The sequence below is a fragment of the Pseudorca crassidens genome, chromosome 5, assembly GCF_039906515.1.
Source record: "Pseudorca crassidens isolate mPseCra1 chromosome 5, mPseCra1.hap1, whole genome shotgun sequence".
Classification (NCBI taxonomy): Eukaryota; Metazoa; Chordata; class Mammalia; order Artiodactyla; family Delphinidae; genus Pseudorca; species Pseudorca crassidens.
The window spans coordinates 138,073,288-138,097,869 of NC_090300.1; the positions used below are offsets into that span (position 1 = coordinate 138,073,288).

The 24,582-nt window shown below is 38.3% G+C and overlaps 1 protein-coding gene across 3 annotated transcripts in view; it reads left to right on the top strand.

The window, feature by feature from the left end:
* The window catches only part of ITSN1 (intersectin 1), a 232,299-nt gene that overhangs the window by 86,928 nt on the left and 120,789 nt on the right, over positions 1-24,582 (top strand). For all 3 annotated transcript variants that reach the window (XM_067739398.1, XM_067739396.1, XM_067739397.1), the window contains exons 7-14: positions 1,388-1,484; positions 4,928-5,028; positions 9,107-9,170; positions 12,038-12,175; positions 13,590-13,705; positions 17,054-17,316; positions 19,481-19,630; positions 19,716-19,856. In XM_067739398.1, the coding sequence (XP_067595499.1) occupies positions 1,388-1,484; positions 4,928-5,028; positions 9,107-9,170; positions 12,038-12,175; positions 13,590-13,705; positions 17,054-17,316; positions 19,481-19,630; positions 19,716-19,856 (1,070 nt within the window). The remainder of the gene's footprint in view (positions 1-1,387; positions 1,485-4,927; positions 5,029-9,106; positions 9,171-12,037; positions 12,176-13,589; positions 13,706-17,053; positions 17,317-19,480; positions 19,631-19,715; positions 19,857-24,582) is intronic.

Sequence of the window (24,582 nt, forward strand, 5' to 3'; positions counted from 1 at the left end):
ATTTTATTCCAGAAGAAATCATCTTCAGTTTTTTCTTTTTTCTCATTTAATGTCTCATTTTGGGGATGAGCTAGGCTAGAGAGAGGGAAAGGAGAATGAAATTATGAAGCTTTGGGTGCCATTGTACACAGAGGTGAACTCAACAGCTAAAACCAAGAGCATAATTTCCTTACAAGGCCTTGATGAGAGCAGCTCAAGTTTGAACAGTATTTGAACACTTTTTATTTCCATGTATCATTTACTACTTTTCTTCAGCTGCCATGAATTTCTAATAAACAAGCCAATCCCTTAGGAGTAGAATTATGTGGGAGGAAAAAAAAGAACATTGCCTTTCTTTTTTTTGAGGAGGTGGAGTGAATCAGGCATAGAGGGGGAAGGAAGTCTATTGAATGGCTAAATATATTAAGGTTATAGTATTACATGCTTGCTTAATTGAGACTTTATTCAAAGTCTTTTTCCCTTTAGTTAAAGAAAAGCATAGTGTAGATGTAGATGGTCTTAGTCTAACAAATCAGAAGGGATTCATATCAATATGGAAAGGTTTTTTTTTGTTTTTTAAGTACTTCGGATATGTCTGAATAAATTCGTAAGTGACTGACAGTGTGGGTTTGAGCCTTATATATGAATCTGCCTAGGCCCCCGCATTTATTACATCTGTCAGGATGTGTCTCTAAGTTATAGCCACAGAATCCAAATCGACCTCTTGTTTTTAAGATGTTCTTTTCACAGGTAGTTTATCTTTCATAGGAGACCGTGACTGCAGGTGTGATGGCAGCTGAGAAAATGCTTGTAATTATTTTTCCAGTAGTAGCCGTGAATCCCCGCACTGTGTCTTGTTTTCTTTTGCGGCGAATGTTGCAAGACAGTAAGCAAGTTTGAAGGGAATGTTGGTTAAGGCTCGAAGTTTTTCTCCTGACACACAGCTAACCAGCTTGAATGAGACTCAGACACAAAAGCTGGCCCTTCCTGGCATTACGTGTCATCTGGCCAAGACAAGTCTGTGACTTCTTGGCTCTTACATCTGGAACTAATACTTCAGCTCCTTCAGTGCAGTTAAGAATATGCCAGCTATCTATTTAAGCTGTTACTTCTTTAACTATTGGAACAGATCCTCTAAAATGTGATACTAAGTGTCTAATGAAGAGTCAGATTTTATGGATGTAAACATTACTACCTAGTAAGGTGGTTTTCTGAAGGAACTAGTAAAACACTTTTGGCTAGAGGGCAGGAAGCAAGGAGGGAATAACTTTCTGAGTCTGGAATGGTAAGAAGGGAGGAATAATTTCTGCCTCAGATTTGATAACTATGCATTTTAATTTTTATAAATAGGGAAATGTTTCTTACTTTTGTAAAATTAAAATTATTCAACATTTATTTATTTTTTCAGCAGCCACATTGCCAAAGAGTTCTTCCTTTAGTAGATCTGGTCCAGGGTCACAGTTAAACACTAAATTACAGAAGGCACAATCATTTGACGTGGCTAGGTAAGTTTGCTTGTTTTTTTAAATGGGTGGTTTCGTTCAACCATTATCTGATTGACTCATACATTTGAAAGTGAATTAGCTCTGTGTTCTTTATTTGTCTTGTTTTAGTTTGCAGAATGCTAATAATTTTCTTAATTCTGGATAATGTTACTAGGTTTTATTATTTATTTGTTGTAGAGATGACAGAATCAAGAACACTACTTTTCCTTTGAAAGCGTTGCATGTTGATTTTTTTTTAAAGAGGATGATAAATAGGTAGTAGTAAATGTTTAAAAAAATAGAACTCTAGGTATGAGGGAAAAAAGCACATTAACTGTTTTGTGTCAGTCATTTAAAAGTTTATGTATAAAAAATACTATATGAAGATTAGAGCCAAAACGGGCTCTAATTTTATCTCAGACAATCTTATGGGGTCTGTGTGGATTGTTAGTAAAACTTTAGATCAGGTTTTATGAAATGAGTTATTCAGGTTATGGGACAGTTGTTATTAAATCAAACATGTGGCTCAATTTTGGGTACAGCTTACATGACCTGTTTGCTTCTGTTTTGGCCAATCTTGGTTCATATTATCTTTCATATTTTTATTTTACCCATTTTTTCCCCTTGCATGCTGCTGTACTAAAATAAAAAATTAAGTCTCTTGATAAGCTGTCTCAGAGCTTTCCAAATGAAAAGGAGATGTAAATGAAGATGATTCCATCTTTTCTTGTTTCAGTCCTCTTTAGGAATCTTTCCTAAGTGAATTGAGTCATTTTTCCTCTTTAAAGAAAAGAGCATGTTGAATATAATTCAATAATTCACTGCCTTTTAAAAAATAATGTAAAGAAAATCCATAAACTGAAAAACACTGTGCCAGATGCTCTATGCACATTAACTCATTTAATGCTCACCTTCTTCCCCATAAGATGACTGATTTTCTGTGTTATAGATGACGAGGAGGCTCAGAGACAGGAGTGACTTGCGCAGGATAACTTAACTCCTAGGTGATAGGGCTGAGTTGAACTGAGATCTTTCTGATTTTAAGGCAGATGTTCTTAAAATTTGCCCTGAAAACTTCGGTTAATTGTGGTATACAGGTATTTGTGTTCCATTTAATTAAAGTTTTACTCCTAGGATGCAGGAATATTTATTGAGTATCTGCTTTGACTCATTAATCCCATTTAACCCGCACAACCACCTGTAGGGTAGTAATTGGCTCAGAATTGTGAATGAAGAAACACCCGGAGAGGTTATATTTCTCACCCATAGTTTACAGCTTACTAAACAGCAGAGCTGAGATTTAAATTGAGATCATCTAACACTAAATTCCATGTTTTCTATTCTTTCTCCCATATCATGCTGAACTTTGAGTATTCTCTGACTTTCCACAAGTGATTTTGAAATCTGTCTTAAAATTGACTTGTGACATTAAAATGAACAAACAGCCAGTATTAGCAAAATTAATGCTATTAAAATGTTGGGTCTGCTCGCCCATGTGCAGTAAAGCCAATCTACTGACACCAGGTTGTAAGGCACCAGACAAGGAGTCCGGAGCAGCTAATGCTCAAAAAACCTGAGCTCCCCAATGGGTTTTAGGGGAGCATTTTTAAAGGCAAGATGAGGGAAGGGAGTCACAGGATGTGTGATCAGCTGTGCGCCGTTCTCTGATTGGTTGATGGTGAGGTAACAGGGCAGTGCCACAGGGGTTAATGTTATCAATCCTTAGGCTCCAGCTTCCCTTTGGTGGAGTTTTAGCATCTGTAAAACAACTCAGGAATGTGCATCAGATACTGTTATCTAGGTACTTCAGGGAGGAACTAAAGATTCTGTGACTGCCATATGGCTGACTGTTTACATTGTTACCAGTTCTCCTGGCCCAGTTGCTGCTTTTGTCACTACACGTTCATGTACTTTCAATCATTAATTCTTGAGTCAGCCTTTTGTGACTCAGGGGAGGCCTGGGAGACTACAGCTTTTCTACAAACAAGAGATAGGCTGAGAAAAAAAAATTGAGAGAGGCAGGCAGAGGACGTGAGGGGAGGGGTCTGTCCCCAGAAAGCCCCATAGGGTCCTGCTCCGGTTATAAAAACACTGGGGTTTTTTTGGTAGTTACCTTTCAATAATTTAAGTTTCTAGCAAGTTTTTATAATGTGGCATCTAACTTTTTGGTTAATGCATTTTTAGGCCTATTTAAATTCTCAGGAATTTGGTAGAAAACTATGATTGGATAAGTGTAATCTTGAACACCTTCTGTGTAATACCCTACATTCCTGGGGTGCAGGAGAGATATAATTAACTTCTTGACAAATAGGCAAGAGTTGGAATCTTCAAAATATTAGTTTAAAATGAGAGAGTTGTTGCAGAAGTATGCACAGCAGATTAGAACTTGGTAAATGTTTTTATTAAGAAGTTTATAAAAATTGAAAAGATAAATTTTTATAGGTACTTTTCAAGTGTTTGGGAGCTGCTTCTGTGCTTTGAGAAGTGTACATAGTAAGTATCAGTGCATAGGTAACATACATAAATGATGATTAAAAGGTCCAGTTCATGATTAAAATTTCACTGTAATCTGTGAGAAATAGATATTTTTGTTGAAATGAAAGGAAATTGCAAATGGGGCATTAGTTGTAATCTGTCCTGGAAGTGGAATGCCATTTTTACTGCCAGCTCAGCCATCGTGTTTAAATTGCCCAATTGAAACATCTGGCTCTCAAGAAGCCATGGGTACCAACCAGCATGATACTGTGTGGGAACTAATCGGAGGAACTGATCACCAAGGAGGTCTACACCCGAACTGGCTGCCAGCAAGGGGTTTCCTGAGGTCAGCTGCATGTTGGCAAGGAAAGGTCAGCACTGGATTGCAGTCAGAAGCAGAGCTCCTTCCCATACTGCACTGCTGATTTGCCAACCGCCCTGGGAATGTTCTCTTCTCTCTGGGAAACTCCATTTTGGGCATTTAAATTCTCAGAATGAAATAACTCCATTTCATTAAGAAATACATTCTGTATTTTGGTGTAAAGAAAGTTAAACATTTTAAAGAATTAATACCTTTAAAAGCAGTTATTTGTTTTCTATCATCATTGCTTTTTGAACCTAAAGAGGACTGTTCTAGAAGTTTAGAGAAGCCTGGTCATTACTGTATCACCTCAGTTCCGAGGAGATTTTCCATTCTTTTGTAGAAACTTTAAATTAGTAAATTGTCCATATAACTTGAACCAGCCACTTGGTCTGCTGTGTTTACCCTTGATTTGGAAAAAATAATGAGCTTATCTGGAGAGAAAGGTTTATAACCTTAAAAAATGGAAAAAATCATTATAGAAAATTCAGAAAGTGATTAGGAAGTGAATAAAATATTAAATCTAGTTTTCTAGAGAAGTTCTTAGTTTACTGTTTTTAGAGAACTTAAATGTGATTATCCTTACTATTAATCCTTTTTTCCTCTCCTTCCTCTCTTTGCCCCACAGTGTTCCTCCTGCAGCTGAATGGGCTGTTCCTCAGCCATCCAGACTGAAATACCGACAGTTATTCAACAGTCATGACAAAACCATGAGTGGACACTTAACAGGTATTTACAAATGAGAATTAAGTTAGTGAAACATGATCTTTGTTCTAAATGCAAATTGTTTCTAGATGTTGGGCTGAAGATTTTCCCAATGTCTTCCTCCATTTACTTTACTTCTTTCTAAACAGGGTTTTTGTTATTCCCCTTACCTCCAGTTCTCATCTACTGATAAGGCCATAGTTATTTTATTCTCCAGTGCCTCAGGCTTTTGCTTCTTGGTAAATAGAACCTAGACCAAGGATCCCCCAGCACCCTAGATGCCACTGTTGTGCAAATCAGCGCACTTGCAAAGAAACACTGCTGTGGACAAAGCCTGGTTCACATTCTGAAGTTCAACTTAGTAGATGAACTTGAAACTGTCTACTCAAACAATCAGTGTTTATGGCAGGACACAGGGTGAAAGTTAGTAAATGGTTGGGGAGTTTAGAACCTAGCTTTGCCACTAACCAGCTGGAGGCCACTTTACGTATTTGGATCTTATTTCTTCATGTATAAAAGGCCAGAGTTAAGGTATGTGGTCTCTATGGATTTAAAAAAAGATTGTTGTCTACATTAGAAGGATTCAAAGGATTTTATGATACTGTCCAGAAACCTTTCTAATAAGGGGTTAAAACACTTAAAATTGTTAGAGAGTTATAAAGAAAAGCATAATTTTAATAAAGGAAAATAGAGATCTCCAATACAAACATTAAGTGTAAAAGGGGGGAAAATATAACTGCTCTTTAACAAATATGAAAGGAGGGGAGAATGGGGTCATTTTCCTGAGGTGGAGAAGCAGTGATATTCAGCAAAAAACATTTTAAATTTCTGATTCTTACTATCTTTTTTTTTTTTCTATCACTTACAATTGCAATTTTTACTTCCAAGAGAAAAATTCATCCTTGTTTAAAAATGTCAGGATTGGGTGAGACTTCGAAGGGTTCTGGTCTAACCTTGAACCCTATCCCAGTAAAGAATCTCAGCAGTCATTTCAAATAAGCGTATATTTGTATCTGAAAGGGCGAATTATAAGTATGCACAAATTCTCTGTATGCCTCTCTCACTGTGCTAAAACGGTAGCTGTCACTTTTATACATAGCATGAAAAACCAGGCCAGCTTATATGGGCACTGAAGGGATATTCAAAAGTATAGTTTTAAGTACTGTTTAACATGATTTGACACCAGTGTATCATACAGACCCAGACCTGCATTGTCAGTGAATCTGAAAACATTTTTTAAAGCACTGTTGGTGTTTGCTGGGAGTTACTTAAAATAGTATTCAGATGCGATGTTGATGCTGAAATTCTCTTTTCTTGGTAGGCTGTGTTTTATGACCGAAGTATAGTATCAGGTAGAAGGTATATGACGCAGGAACTTAAATATTTAGAACTTATAATATCTGAGGCAGAAAATAAAATTTGAAATATACTGGATGGATGAGCAGATTTTTGCTACTGTTTAGCTGTATACTTATTACTGTTTTGTCCTGGAAGGAATTTAAGGTGGGAATTTCATTTTCAAATCTTTGTATAGTCATGTCAAATAGAAAGAATAATTTATTACAGTACATTTTAAAATAGTAAATAAAAGACATTTAATTTGTTTTCCCTTTGTGAGGAATCAATATAAGGTGTGTTTTAGGCTAAATAAGACTGTTGATGGAAGCAGAGCAGGTTTTGTTGAGATGAAATACAAAGATTATTTTCATGATCACAACTGTGAAAATAATTGTGTGAATCCTCAACCCCTAAAGCAGTTACTCAGTTCAGCTTAAGAATTGAGTAAGATTAAGAAGAATATCAAGAAAGTTGAGAATAGTTCCCAGAATGGAAAGAGGCAGAAGTGAAATATTTAGCAATGGCACAGTTTACCCCATTGATTACCTGGGTTGATTTCGCTGATACACCTGGTTAGGTGGGCACCCCCGTGTTCCTTCCCAACCTGATGTATATGCTACTGCACGCTCTTAAAAGAGACACTCTTATAAAAGAGAGAAGGAGTCCTTCCTAATCTAAGTTATATAAGTAGCTCTAGAATTCTGGTAATGCTATTCTTGCTAGTCCACTTCTCAAAGAGGTATTCGATTATCTCCTTGCATTCTGAAACAGTGCATATGTTATTTGGTTATTCATATGCTAATCACAAAATGCTAAAAGTCTTAGTCATTGTTTGAAGTAAAGCATTAACTTCATTTAATTGTCTGTTCTTTCCATTCAAGCTTCCCTACTGAAACATAGCTACCCACTGTAGGCTTTGTGAACTTGAGATTTGTGTTTATTCCCTTAATGTTTCCTTATAAGCCAGTCTGCCTTTCATGAATGTAGGCTTCTACAGAATAGTTCCGAACACTCAGAGCTTGATTTTTATGTTGTCCTGTTACTATCTTTGCTGTTGCTGATCTAATTTAATGTTTCACAACCTTGTCTTAGGACTTAGAGTCAAGTATTAGAAATTGCAAAAGACAGTTGGAATCTTTTGGTGCAGGGGTCAACAGACTTCTTCTATAAACAGCAAAATAATGTTTTCAGATTCAGTGACAATGCAGGTCTGGGTCTATATGACACACTGGTGTCAAACCATGTTAAACAGTACTTAAAACTACCTTTAAATATTCCTTCAGTGCCCATATAAGCTGGCCTGGTTTTTCATGCTATGTATAAAAGTGACAGCTACTGCTTTAGCAGAGTGAGCGAGGCATACAGAGAATTTGTGTATACTTGTAATTCGCCCTTTCAGATACAAAAACATTTTAGACTTGCAGTCATACACTGTCACTGCTCTTCAGCTTTGCCGTTGTGGTATGAAAGCAGCCGTATATCGTGCTTAAATGAATGGGCATGGCTATGTTTCAATAAAACTTTATTTACAAAAACAGGTGGAGGGCTGGATATGGCCTATAGACTGTGGTTTGCCAATCCCTGTTCTAGATCATTTTCCTCATTTCAGAGATAAAAGAACTTCCTAAAAGTAGTTTTGTTAATGTCACATGTCATTAGGGAGTGGAAGAGTCAGGACTGGAATCCATATGTCCTGATATCCAGGTCCAGGGTTAGTTCTTTTCATTTATTGTTACACTTTTTATTGAATAGATGAAATATGAACTTTCTTTTATATAGTTCTGAAGTGGGCAGAATTGTTACAAGTATAAATTGAAGCATTCACTAAACTTTTGCTAATTCTACTTTAATGTTGCCAACATTCTAAATACAATGTTAGAGACTAAATAAAATGATCAATGAACTTTTCTCATTCCAGTATACCACAGAACAAGCAAAATGTTATGCGTGGTAATCTTCCTAACACAGTTGCTACCACTTTCCATTCCTTGGTCTTCATGTCATCCTGGGACCACACCTTGGGAGTCAGTGATGGACATAAGACATTTATCTCTCTCCTCCTAACACTAGTTTATTTAAACATTCAAATTCTTACATTGTAGCCTTTCTGGTATCTAAGGCTAGTTTCATGCCAAAACTGAAGATATATACAAGTATTTTAAGAAGTGAGAGCTGATTCTGAGATGAGAGTTGAAATTCCAGAAATTCTTCTTTATCACTAACCTAGGAAATGGCTGCGATAATTGGCCATTTATACAACCTTGAGCAAGTTTTTTTTATTTAGTTTTGTTTTAGAGTCTGTATAATGAAATGAGTAGAAGAGTTCTCTCTAAGGTCCCTTCCTCCTCTAAGATTCTCTGAATCTTATCTGAATTTGATAGTCATCATGGTGGAGGAAGCAGGTGGTGGCCAAGATGCTGAATTTAGAGAGAATAAGTTTCAGCTTTGTAAATAAAAGCCTGATACGAATAGAGATGGTAACCTGGACAGAGGGGCAGGTTATATTTTGAAACTCTAATCCTTTACATACTCATTCCTCATTAAACATCTATTTAACAAAAATTTATTGACTGTGTGCCAGGTGCTTTGTGTTTCTTGCCTTTTTCATTGGGGCTTAATTTCCTTTTTAAAAAGCCCCTCGGGTAATAGCAAATATCGTTTAAAGCACTGTGATTGCATGAGATTACATAGTACCTATGTGCAGAACACTGATCAGTGAAGATTTGCTGATTCATCTTTATATTTTTTCCTGGTTTTTGTTTAGGTCCCCAAGCAAGAACTATTCTTATGCAGTCAAGTTTACCACAGGCTCAGCTGGCTTCAATATGGTAAGGAATGAAAAAGTTCCTTGGTTTGTATAAAGAGGAAACTGTATTTCTTGAATTGATATGGCTCATGGGTCTTTAGATTAATACCGTTATTTCTAAGGGGGATATATGGAGTAGGCTTAATTTTCCAATGAGTTGTTATGATTACCCCTCTTACTTTCCCCCCTTTTGATTTTGAAAAATACAAAAGCAGAGCAATCAATATAATGAATTCTCAAGAACTCATAATACAGCCTAAATGAGTCTCAACTCATGACTTGTCCTGGTTCTCCCCTCCTCCTTTCAATTATTTTAAGCCAAATCTCAGTCATTATATCATTTCCATCTGCACATATTTCAGCTTGTATCTCCAAAAGACATAGGGATTTTTTCCCCACATGACTGCAATACCAAAAGTCCACTTAAAACTGTTAAATAGTAATTCTTATCATTAAGTTAATCAGATGATGTTTAAATTCCTTAGATTGTCTCATAATTTTTTTATAGTTGATTTGTTCAAATCAGGACTGAAATAAATCTATATTTTGTAACAATTGGTTGATACATCTTTTAAGTCTCCTTTAACCTATAAACTCCCCCTTGTCTTGTTTTCCACTCCTCCCCCACCCCACCCCACAAAAAAACCCCAGATCATTTGTCCTATAGTTTCTTATAGCCTAACTTTAGCTGATGGCACCCTTGTGGTGTTAATTCATTCTTGTATTTCCTGTAGATTGGTAATTAGATCTTGAGCAGGGTTCTGCACCTCAGTGCTATTGACATTTTAGGCCCGATGACTCTGTGGTGGAGGCCTGTCCTGTGGACTTTTGATTGTTAAGTAGCATCTCTGGCCTCTGCCTACTGCAGCAGCATGAGCCCCGCCTCCACTTGTGACAATCAGAAATGTCTCCAGACATTGGCAGATGTTCTTTGCAGTACTAAATCAATCAGTGGTTGAGAACCACTCATCAGATTCAAGTTTGAATTTTTTTTTTTTTTTTTTTGCAAAATACATCAGAGATGATACCGAGTACTTTCATCAGTAGGTACATTTATGTCTCTTTGTCTATTTTGTAATGAGTTTTAGTAGCTATTGATGAGCCTTGCCTAATCCTATAGGATTCTTTACATTTAAATATTAACTAGAATGTTAAATATTTAATTTTAATATCTAGTTAAATATTAACTAGAACACACACTCTTCAGGAGTGTATATCTCTCAGTTATGCATTATCCATTGATTCCACCTGGAAGATAAACCCGGTCTGTACCACTTACCTGCTAGGTTCAAGATTTTGCTGCAGGCTCATTGATGTGGTTGTTTCATAAGTGGTCAAGCTCTAGGGCTGCTCCCTTCACCCATTATAGTCCCTTCTGCTTTGCGTTAAAGGGTCAGCCTCTTGCAATAGCATAATAACAGACCAGTTAGCAAGCATCTTATATCTATGACACATCTAGACCTCTTTAAGTCTGGGTGTGTACCAATATCCTAGGGCCCTCTGGAATAAAAACTAAAGACCTAACATTTATGGACGTTGGTTGTTCTCATGACACTAGAATATAATGAAATGTTTAAGTTTCTCATTTATAACCTGCCCTCTTTGAAAAAAATACTTGAGTCTTCTCCTACTAGAATATTATATTCTCTTTCTATATGATAAAAAGATATTTAATTAAATGTGTACAGCCATTCTTCAGGCAGGTATGGGGAAAAAACCAAATAGGAATTCCACCTGCCTTTGAATTGCATTTACCTAGGAGTGGGCAGTGGAAAGGAAGAGAGAACAAGGTAAAACAGGCAGAGTTTTCATTTGTGGCTGTGTTCTACTTAAAAACAGGAGTCTGGCACCTGGAAAAGGCAAAGGTAGAGGGACAGAAAAGAGATCAGTGGTTGCCAGGGCCTGGGGGCAAAGGAAAGGGTGACTATAAAAAGACAGGAATTTTCGGTGATGATGAAACTTCTATACATTGTAGAGTTACACAACTGAATGTGTTTGTCAGAACTCGAAGAATTGTACTCTAAAAGGGGTGGATGTTACCGTATGGATATTGTACCTTAAAAAAAAAGAGTTTATGCCACCTGAGGAAATTTCAGATTTAAGAGGAGTTTCTTGATTTATCGCATCAGCAAAGCCAGTTAGTTGCCCAGTGTAGCATCTGTCCTATTGGTATTTTAGTGAACAGTGTTGTGGTCTTGCATCCTCTTTTGGTGTCCAGAAGTTGTTAAGTAAAATCACATTCTTGGACTTGCTAGAAAAATCTGTTTACTTTAATTAGCTACCAGGGCAAGTTGATTATGAAGAACAGTGACGATTGAATCCTAAGATTAAGGAACAGAAAACACCTTGCCTCTGTGGCTGGAGGCCGTAAAGATCCACCCTTGGAGGCCTAGATCAGGGCTTGGTCCAGTGAGCTGAATCTGGCCTGCACCTGGTTTTGTTTTTTAAAACAACCGTGCCCATTTGTTTCTCTATATATTGTCTGTGGCTACTTTCCTGCTGCAGCAGCAGAATTCCGTGTGATAGAGATTGTGTGTTCTGCAAAGCTTAAATATTTACTATCTGACCTGATAGTCTGCAGAGCGTAGTCTAAATTAGACACATGGAATGTATGATACATTTAAAATGGGTTGCAATGATTGAGAAGAGTGTAATTATAATCATAGTTAACATCTGTTGAATGCTGAACACCATCCCAGCTATATGGATTGTCTCATTTTGTCTTTGCAATGGTGGTGTGAAATAGGTACTATTTTTATAAACTGAGGCACAGAGGAACTCAGTTGGCCTAGAGTCAGAATAAGAAAATAGAACGTTTAAATCACTCATGAATAGTAACAAGCATGCATTTTCATGAAGCTAGATTACAATGAACTTTTTGTTGAATAGGAATCTTTCTGACATTGATCAAGATGGAAAACTCACAGCAGAAGAATTTATCCTGGCTATGCACCTAATTGATGTAGCTATGTCTGGCCAACCACTGCCACCGGTCCTGCCCCCAGAATACATTCCACCTTCCTTTAGGTAAGGAATATTTGGCTCTCATAAGAAATTGTGTGCTGAGTATGTGAATTTCAAACTTGGCTTTGTTGCCTGTGTATCTTATAGTCATTTTTTATTCTTGGCAAGTAAATGAAATATCTATGAATTCAAGCAAATCTTCTTAGGTAGGTTTGTGTTAATCTTTCCCTGTTCTGTTCTTTAAAGTACTCATAGGATATTAGTAAAACAGTCAAGTAAAACATCACAGATTTTGTGATTTTTGAGACAATCCATATAATCAAAGCTCACCCAAAACTTTAGCAGTTTAAGTGCAATGATATCAACCTGTACATAGAAAATAAAGCAAGGAGATTCTGCCTGTGAATTCTACACATTCCAGACAGAGGTAACAAAATGCTGGCAATGTAGAAATTATAATCAGGAAGATTATTAAAGAAAATTTTCATGGTCTGAAACATAACCTCAATGGAGACATTGAGAAGGTAGTTCAGGGACCAATTGGGAAGACTCTGCAGTTACTGGTATCCTCCGCCTACACACAACCACGCATACACAGCCCTCTTGGACAACTGTGTCTCAAAGCTTTAACTTAAAAGACAAATTTGAGATCTTACGAGACAAAGAAGAACAAAAGAAGCGCAGATAAGAATTTCTGTCCTAATTCCTCACAGGAAGGACTGGGGGAAAAGTCCCCATAAAAGTATGAAACATGAAGCCATCACTGTCAGCACATACATGGTGCAGGGCGGAGCTGAGAAAACTGTGAATGTGTAGGAAGAAGCCGGTAGCTGGACAGTTTGCCCACAAAATCTCACAGCTTCAAGAATCGCTACAAGAAACACAACACTGGAAGCTGATAAAAAAGCATAAAAAGAAGATAGGTAGATTGGTTTAAAAGAGCAAGATTAATGGTGTAAAGTGAAACTAACCAGTAAACTAAGTGATTTGTTTTAAGAACTATAAAGTATAGACATTTCATGTGTTTGTTAAGAGATAACGTGGAGAGACTTTGTAAAGGGAAAAAAAAAAGATGCTCTCAATTAGCTGAGCTGCTAATCTTCCCTTGGAAATTTAATGTTTCATAGGAGGGTTATGATTGGAACAGCAAACACTTACTATGTCCAAGGTACTGCTCTAACCACTTGACAATTGTTCATTGATTTAATCCTTTGGAATTGTCCTACTTTTGGTGATGGTTCTAAACATTTGAATGAATATGGCACTCAGAGTCTGATGACGTTCAGATACTCATTTTTAAGAAACTCTTGTAAATAGAGAAGACCAAATCTTTATCTTTTCCTCACTAAAAATGAAATTTGCTCCATGATATGTGGCATAATCTTAAAAAAAATTTTTTTTCATAGTTTACCCAGTTCTACCTAGACAGCTTTACATGAATCCTTTTTTTTTTTTTTCTTTTTTTCCACAACTGCAGAAGAGTTCGATCTGGCAGTGGTATATCTGTCATAAGCTCAACTTCGGTAGATCAGAGGTTACCAGAGGAACCAGTTTTAGAAGATGAACAGCAACAACTAGAAAAGAAATTACCTGGTAAGACAGTCCTTATATTTGAATTATAGCATATTAGAGATTTTCTATCTCTAAGGCAAAGATGGAGGCAAAAATAAATTTAGCTTTTGACATTCTTGCTATGTTTCTTTTTTTAAATTTTATTTATTTTATTTTTTTGCTGTGTTGGATCTTTGTTGCTGTGCACAGGCTTTTCTCTGGTTGTGGCGAGCAGGGGCTACTCTTCGTTGTGGTGCGCGGGCTTCTCATTGCGGTGGCTTCTCTTATTGCAGAGCATAGGCTCTAGGCGTGTGGGCTTCAGTAGTTGTGGCACGCGGGCTCAGTAGTTGTGGCTCACAGGCTCTCTAGAGCTCAGGCTCCGTAGTTGTGGTACATGGGCTTAGTTGCTCCGCAGCATGTGGGATCTTCCCGGACCAGGGCTCGAACCCGTGTCCCCTGCATTGGCAGGCAGATTCTTAACGACTGAGCCACCAGGGAAGCCCTTGCTATGTTTCTTTAACTGACCTTAGTCAGAAAGGAGACACTTTTCATATGCTTTTGGATTTGAATATATGTATAGAAATAAGAACATTATGTACTCTGCTAATGCACCCTTGTTCTAGCTTTTAAATTGAAATCTGATTATTTACCACTTAACAAAAAATTTATAAATGTTATCTATAAAATGCTCAAAACTGATAAGCCTTTAAGGTGGTTGCAGAAATAGAATGTAAAATTGCCTACTGTTGTTTTCTCATGTTGTTATAGAATCGGAAGCTCCTTGATAACAAGAAGTTATTTTAAATTTAATATGAACCTAATTTAAATTATCCTCATTTACAAAGATAAATTCATCATACTATTAAAATATTCTATGGTAGCTATGAATTATTAATGATGAGATGACAATTGATACTGACACCCTAATGAAATTTATTATGGAACCTCTTTATGTTTAATACTCTGTCAGTGTCATTTTGTTGCATTTAAAGTGCTCAGGGGATAATTGACCTGCTCAGGACACTAGGTCTCCTAGTCTCCTCTTTAACTAAATTACTTTTTGTTCAGTGATAAACTGCTTACTGAAAATGTTCTTTGTTCAAGTGTGTTGAGTACAGTGAAGAATCTAAATGTTAATAATACATGGTCCATGCCCTCTGGAAGGTTATAATACAACTGAGGATTTAAGACATCCATATAAACAATCATCAAAGCAGTGCATAAGTATGATAAATTCCTGAAGACAGAATTATAGATGCACAGCAGAGCTTACTTATAGCTGGTTGGCATAGACTGGGAAATACACAAGCAATTAAATCTCTATGGAAGAGGTCACAGTTGAGTTGAGATTTGAAGAGTAATTGGGTCATTACAAGTGGAAGGGAGGAACATTTCAGGTTGATAATAATGGGAGTAAAGTCTTAAAGCAAATAAGGACAGGAATCCTTAGAATTTGGAATTTTCTTTTTCTGTTGGTAGAAGACATTCATTTAAAGTTTTGAACAGGATGTGACAGTATTAGAGTTTTGGGTTAGTGCATTCTTTCTTTTAACAACCATTTATTATGTGCCTCTGTGTACCAGAAATAGGGCCAGATTTTGGAATTAAAAAGATGTATAGGGACTTTCAGTTTTTTTCTTTTTTTTAAATCGAGGTAAAATTTACTTAAGATAAAATTGATCATTTTGAAGTGTACAGTTCAGTGGCTGTCTAAGTCAGCTTGGGCTTCCATAATAAAATGTCATAGTCTGGGTGTCTCAAACAGCAGAAATTTATTTCTCACAGTTCTGGAGGATAGGAAGTCCAAGATCAGGGTGCCATCCACTTCCATTCCTGGTGAGGGCACTCTTCCTGACTTGCAGATGGCTGCATTCTCACTAGGTCCTCACATGGCCTTTCCTCGGTGTGTGCACATGGAAAAAGAAAGGTAGCTCTCTCTTCCTTTTCTTATAAGGCCACTAATTCATAATGAGGGCCCCATCGTCATGACCTTATCTTAACTGGAATTACAAAGTTCCCATCTCCAAATACCAGCCCATTTGGGGGTTAGGGTTTCAACCTATAAATTGGTGGGGTGGAAACCATTCAGTCCAAAACAGTGGCCATACCTAGTTACTCTCCATTCTCCCTTTTCCCCAGCCCCTAGAAATCACCAGTCTGCTTTCTGTCTCTTTGGATTTACCTCTTCTGGATATTTCATATAAATGGTATTATGCAGTGGGTGACCTTTTACATCCAGCTTCTTTCACTTAGCATAGTGTTTTTGAGATTCATCCACATTGTAGCATGTATCATTACTTCATTCCTTTCTCTGACGGAGGGGACTTTCGATTTTAAGGTGGCAGAGTAAAATGATTGCTGCCTGTTCTGAAATCACAAAAGGAGCCAGAAGAACAAGAAAATAAAACTTGCTTGCCATCTCTGATCTCTAATCTAACTACAGTATGTAAGGAAGGTCTGTTTTCCGTGAAGGCCAGACAGGAATGTGGGAAGAAGCCAAGAAAGGATGCTCACAGCTACACATCTCAAGACAGTGTGTGAAGTGACGGCCCTTGAAATAGATTGGGAACAATGGGAATGACATGCTGCACAGGCTGGCAGTGAGAGCTTCCCTTGTCTGGGGCTGGCTCCAAGGAGAAGCGTGTGAGGCAAACACAAAACTGAATAGACGCTGCTGAAAACATAGTAAGGGATGTGGTGGATGGAATTTTTTTTTAAAGTAAAATAAAATGGATCTAAACAGTGTTAGCAAGGATCAGAGAAAAACAATTATTGACCTGGGGATAGTTCTAAAATTCATAATTGGTGTTCTCAAAGAAGGAAACTGAGTAATGGGTTAGAAAAAATAACTTACGGAGTATCATTTCCATGATGATTAGGGCACAACCTGCTCTTCAGTGTGAAACCCAGGAGGAGACTTACCTTCTTACCTCTGCATTCAGAAACTGTCTTGTTTGTTAAAATTGAAGACACAACAGCACGGTTTTAAGCAAAGAAAAAAGAGGTAGAAAGGGAAAGATTCATGGTACAGAAGTGACAAGGGGTCAGTTGCTGAATCCAGGTCATAGAAAAGGGAAAGGGTAGAGTGACAGGGAAGGTATGGAGGTTGGGCGATGATGCAGAACTGCTGTCAAAAGATTATTCCAGAAACCGCGTTTGGCATTTTGAACACTGTGATGTGGTTCATCTGGAGGGGAGAGTATATAAGCAAGAAGCTGGGTGAAGGGCACGTTCATAGTGCTTATCAGTGAGGGCACAGGTGAGAAAGAAGCTTTGGGAGTTCAGGTTTGCAGGTACACTACACATTTCCAATATGCCATTGAGTTTTCCCTTTGAAAATACTATGTTGAAAATCATGGCTTTTCCTAATCGTTACGTCTTGTTTTAAAGTAACCTTTGAAGATAAGAAGCGTGAGAACTTTGAACGTGGCAATCTGGAGCTGGAGAAACGGAGACAAGCGCTCTTGGAGCAGCAGCGCAAAGAACAAGAGCGCCTGGCCCAGCTGGAGAGGGCGGAGCAGGAGAGGAAGGAGCGGGAACGCCAGGAACAGGAGCGCAAGAGGCAACTGGAGCTGGAGAAGCAGCTGGAAAAGCAGCGGGAGCTAGAACGTCAGAGAGAGGAGGAGCGCAGGAAAGAAATCGAGAGGCGAGAGGTGAGCAGCTGGGGAGCAGCCCCGTCATGAACACGCGTGCTCTTCCAGAGCTGTTTAAGTAATATATTAACACAGTCTTTTTTTCTTTTTACAATTCAGTAGTTTTAGTTATTCACAAAATTGTGCAACCGTCACCACTAATTCATCACCCCAAAAAGAAATTCCTTACCCATTAAGCGGTTACTCCCCATTCCCCCTCCTCCTGCCCTTAACAACCTCGAATTTCCTTTCTCTCTCCATAGGTTAGCCTATTCTGGACATTTTGTATAAGTGGATTCACATAATATGTGGCCTTTTGTGTCTGGCTTTCGATTAGCATGTTTTCATGCTAAGTTGTAGCGTGAATCATTACTTTATTCCTTTTTGTGTTTGAATAGTATTCCATTATATGGATAGACCACATTTTAAATTTATCCATTCATCAGTTGGTGGACATTTGAGTTGTTTCTACTTTTTGGCTATTTTGAATACTCTTGCTATGAACATTCATGTACAAGTTTTTGATAATACAGTCTTGTAACAAACCACTGATAGCAGTTAAGTATTTTTTTCTAGCCTTTTTTCTGCATTCACATACAAATATAGAAACAAAAAGGTTTATATGGTGGGGAGGTTGAAGGTTTAGTTGAAATTGTTTTATGAAACCACTGTAATGGTATCACGCTAATTTTATTGTTCTGCATCTTTTTCTTTTTCCACTTTAGAAAATATGTCTAGTAATCTTCACTGTATTTTATGGATGGCTTCCTAAATTTGGTGCCATACCTGGATAGGGGCCAAGCCTATCTCCTGTCTGTCTTTCCAATTTTAGTATATTGTTTTTTTTTAATTAATTAATTAATTTATGGCTGCATTGGGTCTTCATTGCTGCGTGCGGGCTACTCTTCGTTGCGGTGCATGGGCTTCTCATTGTGGTGGCTGCTCTTGTTGTGGAGCACGGGCTCTAGGCACACAGGCTTCAGTAGTTGTGGCACACGGGCTCAGTAGTTGTGGCTCGCGGGCTCTAGAGTGCAGACTCAGTAGTTGTGGTGCATGGGCTTAGTTGCTCCATGGCATGTGGAGTCCTCCTGGACCAGGGCTCGAACCTGTGTCCCCTGCATTGGCAGGTGGATTCTTAACCACTGCGCCACCAGGGAAGTCCTAGTATATTGTTACAGAAGCAATGACATGATTCTCTTGTGTGGATAAAATGTATTTTAAAGATGGGGGATTTGTCTTTATAAAAAAATAATACTTTGGTTTCATCTCCTGATGATTGCTTTAGAAAACTTGTAGCTATAAGCTCCCTTTCATTCGGGCAGACACACACAGATACTAACAGGATTTTCATTTCCAGGATGACAACCAAAAGGTAGACAGCCTTTCCTTCTTCAGTGTTTTAAAAAAAAAAAAGTATTTTAGAGTGTTTATTCAAGATTATTTAATTGACATTTACCATGTGCCAGGCATTGATAGTCCCTGGAGATATGGTGATAAACAGGAACTCCACCTGTCCTCCAGGCCCTTGCAGTGTAGTTGGAGCACAGGTATGTAAGAAGCAATTACAATACGATAAAGAGTGCCAGGTGCTCCCACAGTTACTCTGCCTAGCAGCCATCAGAGTCAGCGTTGAAGAGAGCTGACATTGCCAGAGAAATTACAGAACCTTCTGTGCTAAAAAGGAAATGAATGATTAGGGAGATGGCGGTTACAGACTTTTAAAGCTTGAGACAAATAATAATCTCTCATGTGACAGAAGAAATAATAATTACTTGTTTGATGGAAGAAAGCTTTTTTTGTTTTGTTTTTTGTTCTGGGGTTTTTGGCTTGATTTTACTAGATTAATTTTCCTTGTTTTTTATGAGTCCGTAAATAAGGAAGAGCAGCTTATTTTAGCACACCAAGCATCCTTAGCAGCGTAAAGAATTGAATGTCAGTGGTGAAACAATCCAGTCTGTTCTCAGCTCATGTAAATATAATAGCCTTTCTCAATATTCTCTGTTTTCCCATAGAAGGAATATTATATTTGTATAAAATTTTTCTGCTATATTAAAATAAAAATTTCTTGTAATGTTTAATAATATTTCACCCCTAAAAGAAAAGACTTACTAGATGTAATGCTTACTAAGAGACCTTGAAGAGTGTAAGAACTGAAGAATTAATAAATCGTCTGTGTATGTCATAGGCTGCAAAACGGGAGCTTGAAAGGCAACGACAGCTTGAATGGGAACGGAATCGAAGACAAGAACTATTAAATCAAAGAAACAAAGAACAAGAGGACATAGTTGTGCTGAAAGCAAAGAAAAAGACTTTGGAATTTGAATTAGAAGCTCTAGTGAGTAGTTTGATTATGCTTTGGGAATCTACTTACATTGACCATTAAAATGCTAATAATTCTTATTATTTTTCATTTGTTAAAGAATGATAAGAAGCATCAACTGGAAGGAAAACTTCAAGATATCAGATGTCGATTGACAACCCAAAGGCAAGAAATTGAGAGCACAAACAAATCTAGAGAGTTGAGAATTGCTGAAATCACCCACCTACAGCAACAATTACAGGTGAGAAAATATGTCCCTTAAAAGCTTTTTGGCTTACATGCCTTTCTCTGATTCATCTCATTCATTTATTCACTCAACAAACATCAAGCATCTAATAGGCACTGGGAAGCCAAGATGAAGTAGATAAGGTCGTTGCCTGAAAATAGGTTGTCTAGTAACTCAGCACACTTGCCGAGACTGCTGCATGCCAGCTCAATGCAAGCTCTGGTAAGCACTGAGGATCCAGCAGTGGACAGCAGAGACAGGAACCCCGCCCTCACAGAGCTTACCTTCTGTTTGCAGGGGAGACAAGCACTAATAAAATAACAAGTATGTACTCTATTAGAAGATGAAAAGTTGCTCTGGAGAGCAAGTAGGGAAGAGAGTCCCCAGTAGTAAGGAGAGCTGTGATTTTGAGTAATGTGGTCAGGACAGGCCTCTCTCTGAACATGCTTTTTGAGCAAAGACTTGAAAGAGATGAGTGGCTGAGCCATGTGAATATCTGGCAGAGCAAGTTATAGGTAGGGAAACAATAGTGCAGAAGACCTGAGGCTGTAGCTGGTCTCTGGGATGCCAGTTACAGCAAGGAGACCACTATGGTTGGAGCAAGTGGGGGCTGGATCACACAGGGCCTATAGTCCATTCATGGGACTTTGGCTTTACCGTGATGAGCACAATAAAGAAGTGCAGTTAAGTATATTAGGGGGAGTTCCAGAAATGTATGTATACACAACAGTTGGAGACAGTGGAGTACTCTAAGCAGTTCTGCTTTCATTTTATTACCTATACAACCTTGACCACCAAGTTGTTACAGTATCACCTGGTTTGGTTTCAAGTGTTGAGCTAGGGGGCATCAAATTCATGTAGATATTGTTCTGCATATCATCACGAAATATGATCAGTTTTGAGCATTGTGACTTTTTTTTTTGTAAGTCGTTTTAAAACCTCTGTGTTCTCAGAGACGTTTTCTTTCTTTCTTTTTATTTATTTATTTAGGCTGCGTTGGGTCTTTGTTGCTGCACGCGGGCTTGCTCTAGTTACGGCGAGCGGGAGCTACTCTTCATTGCGGTGCTCAGGCTTCTCATTGGGTGGCTTCTCTTGTTGCGGAGCACAGGCTTTAGGCATGCGGGCTCAGTAGCTGTGGCTCATGGGCTGTAGAGCGCAGGCTCAGTAGTTGTGGCGCACGGGCTTAGTTGCTCCACAGCATGTGGGATCATCCCGGACCAGGGCTCGAACCTGTGTCCCCTGCATTGGCAGGTGGATTCTTAACCACTGCCCCACCGGGGAAGTCCCTTGAACATTGTGACTTTTATTTCAGCTTCTTCCTCTCTGCATGCTTTTTTTGAGATTTATCCATATTGTTGACTGAATCAGTTGTTTGTTCCTTTTCATCACTGAGTAGTATTTCCTTATTTATCCCCTCACCTGTTGAGGGACATGTAGGTTTTTTTCCAGCTTGGGACTGTTTTTTTTTTAAATTTATTTTTGGCTGCGTTGGGTCTTCATCGCTGTGCGCAGGCCTTCTCTAGCTGCAGCGAGCAGGGGCTACTCTTTGTTGCAGTGTGCGGGCTTCTCATTGCAGTGGCTTCTCGTTGCGGAGCACGGGCTCTAGGCGCGCGGGCTCAGTAGTTGTGGCTCGCGGGCTCTAGAGCGCAGGCTCAGTAGTTGTGGTGCAAGGGCTCAGTTGCTCTGCGGCATGTGGGATCTTCCCAGACCAGGGATCAAACCTGTGTCCCCTGCACCAGCAGGCAGATTCCTAACCACTGTGCCACCAGGGAAGTCCCTGGTTTGGGACTTTTATGAATAAAGCTGCAATGAGTATTTACTTATACATCTTTATGTGGAAATGTGTTTTATTTCTCTTGGTTAAATTTTAGGAGTGGAATTACTATGTCATGTAAGTATGTGCTTAACCCTATCAGGAACTATCAAATTGTTTGCAAAGTGGTTGTACCATTTTACATTCTCACCAGGAGTGTATGAGTCCTTCAGTTGTTCCTCATTCTTGTCAACACTTGGTATTGCCATTATTTTTAATTTTAACATCTCTGGTGGGTGTGTAACAATATCTCATTTGGCTTTAATTTGCATTTTCCTGAAGGCTAATGATGTTGGTCATTGTTTCATATGTGTATTAGTGTGCATCTTCTTCTGTGTGTCTTTTGTGAAAAAATCTTTAGCTCATTTTTTAGTAGGTTGTTTAGCATATTATCAAAGTTCTTTATATATTCTCATAAGAAATCCTTTTTTAAAAAAATATTTATTTATTTGGTTGTGCCGGGTCTTAGTTGTGTCAGGCAGGCTCCTTAGTTGCAGCTCACAGGCTCCTTAATTGTGGCTCGCTGGCTCCTTAGTTGCGGCACATGTGCTCCTTAGTTGTGGCAGGAGGGCTCCTTAGTTGCAGCTTGCCGGCTCCTTAGTTGTGGCATGCAAACTCTTAGTTGCGGCATGCATGTGGGATCTAGTTCCCTGACCAGGGATTGAACCTGGGCCCTCTGCATTAGGGACGTGGAATCTTAACCACTGTGCCACCAGGGAAGTCCCAGAAGTCCTTTGTCAGATAGATGTTTTGCAAACATTTTCGCCCAGTCTGTGGCTTACCTTTTCATTTTTGTAATGGTGTTCTTTAAAGGGCAGACGTGTTTAATTTTGGGAAAGTTCAATTTATTCATTTTTTTCTTTTATGGTTTATACTTTCCGTGTTCGATGCAAGAAATCTTTGACTATCCCAAGATTGCAGATATTTTCTCTTATCTTTTCTTCCAGAAGTTTTACCCTTTTATATTACATGTTTAGGTCTGTGATCCATTTCAGGTTGGTTTTTACTTAAGTGTAAGGTAAGGGGTGAGGTTCGTTTTTTTCCATACCAACACCCAGTTGTTCTACCAACATTTATTAAAAACACTGTCCTTTTCCCGCATTGAATTGCCTTGGTAGCTTGTTGATAATCAATTAACCACATTTGTAAAAAATCTTTTCTAGATTCTCTTCTGTTCCTTTGATCTATGTCTATCCTTTCACCAGTATTTCACTCTGTTGATAATTTTAGTTTTATAATAATTTTTGAAATCAGGTAGTGTGAGTTCTTCAGTATTTTTCTTTTTCAAATTATTTTGGCTATTTTAGGTCCTTTACATTTCCACAGAAGCTTTTAAAATCATCATGTCAGTTTTTACAAAAGTTCTTAGAGTTTTTATTGGAATTCCATTGAATTTATAGATCAGTATGGGAAGAATTGACATCTTAACAATACTGAGTCTTAATAGTATATCTCTTAATTTTATTTGGGTTGTTACAAGTTTCTTACAGCAGTGTTTTGTAGTTTTCAGTGTACAAGTCTTGTACATATTTTGTAAAGTTTAGCCCTAATTTCAAGGTTTTTGATGCTATTGTGTATTACATATTTTAATTTCAATTTACGGTTGTTTGATGCCAGTATATAGAACCAGAATTCATTTTCATATATTGACATTATATGTGTGATATTGCCTAACTCATTTATTAGTTCTAATAGCTTTATTGTAGCTTCCTTAGAATTTCTACATGCATAAACATTGTGAATAAGGATAACTTTATTTCTTCTTTTTCTTTTTTTTTTTAATATTTATTTATTCATTTGGTTGCGCCAGGTCTTAGTTGTGGCAAGGTCTTAGTTGTGGCAGGCGGGCTTCTCAATTGTGGCATGCGAACTCTTAGTCGTGGCATGCATGTGGGTTCTAGTTCCCTGACTAGGGGTTGAACCCGGGCCCCCTGCATTGGGAGCATGGAGTCTTCACCACTGTGCCACCATAACTTTTTTTTTTTCCAATCTATACACCTTTTATTTCTTTTTTTGTCTTAACTGCGTTGATTACAACGTCTAGTACTATGTTGAATAGAAGTGGTGAGAGTCTTGTTCTTGATCTTAGGAGCAAAGCATTGCTCTCACCATGAAGTATGATGTTAACTGTAGGGTTTTTTTTGATTGATGCCCTTTTTTTTTTTTGCGGTACACGGGCCTCTCATTGTTGTGGCCTCTCCCATTGTGGAGCACAGGCTCCGAAAGTGCAGGCTCAGCGGCCATGGCTCACGGGCCCAGCCGCTCCGCGGCATGTGGGATCTTCCCGGACCGGGGCACGAACCCGTGTCCCCTGCATCAGCAGGCGGACTCTCAACCACTGCGCCACCAGGGAAGCCCTGATTGATGCCCTTTTTAGGGTGAGGGACTTCCCTTTTTTTCCTTGTTTGCTGACAGTTTTTATCATGAATGGGTGTTGAATTGGGTCATATTCTTTTTTCCTGCATTTACTGAGATGTTTATGTGGTTTTTTTCTCCTTTATTTTGTTAATATGGTGATATTTGAATGTTAAACCAACCTTCCATTCTTGGGGTAAACTGCACTTGGTCATGGTGTATTATTGTTTAACAAACATTTTGCTGGATTCAACTTGCTGTTATTAGGGGTCTCTATTGAAATTCTTGAAGGATATTAGTTTATCGATTTCTCATAATGTCCTTGTCTAGCTTTGGTATCAGGGTAATAAATAAGAAACTAAGCTGTAGGGTATTCTTTTCTCTTTTAGTTTCTAAAAATATATGATGGTAGTCTTTCCTTGATATCTGTGGGGGCACTGGTTCCAAGTTGCCTGGGGATACCAAAATCTGTGGGTGCTCCAAGTCCTTTATGTAAAACCGATAGTACAGTAGTTCTTCCATATTGGCATATTTGAATTGAAATTCGATCCTAGGCTGGTTGAATCCAGATAT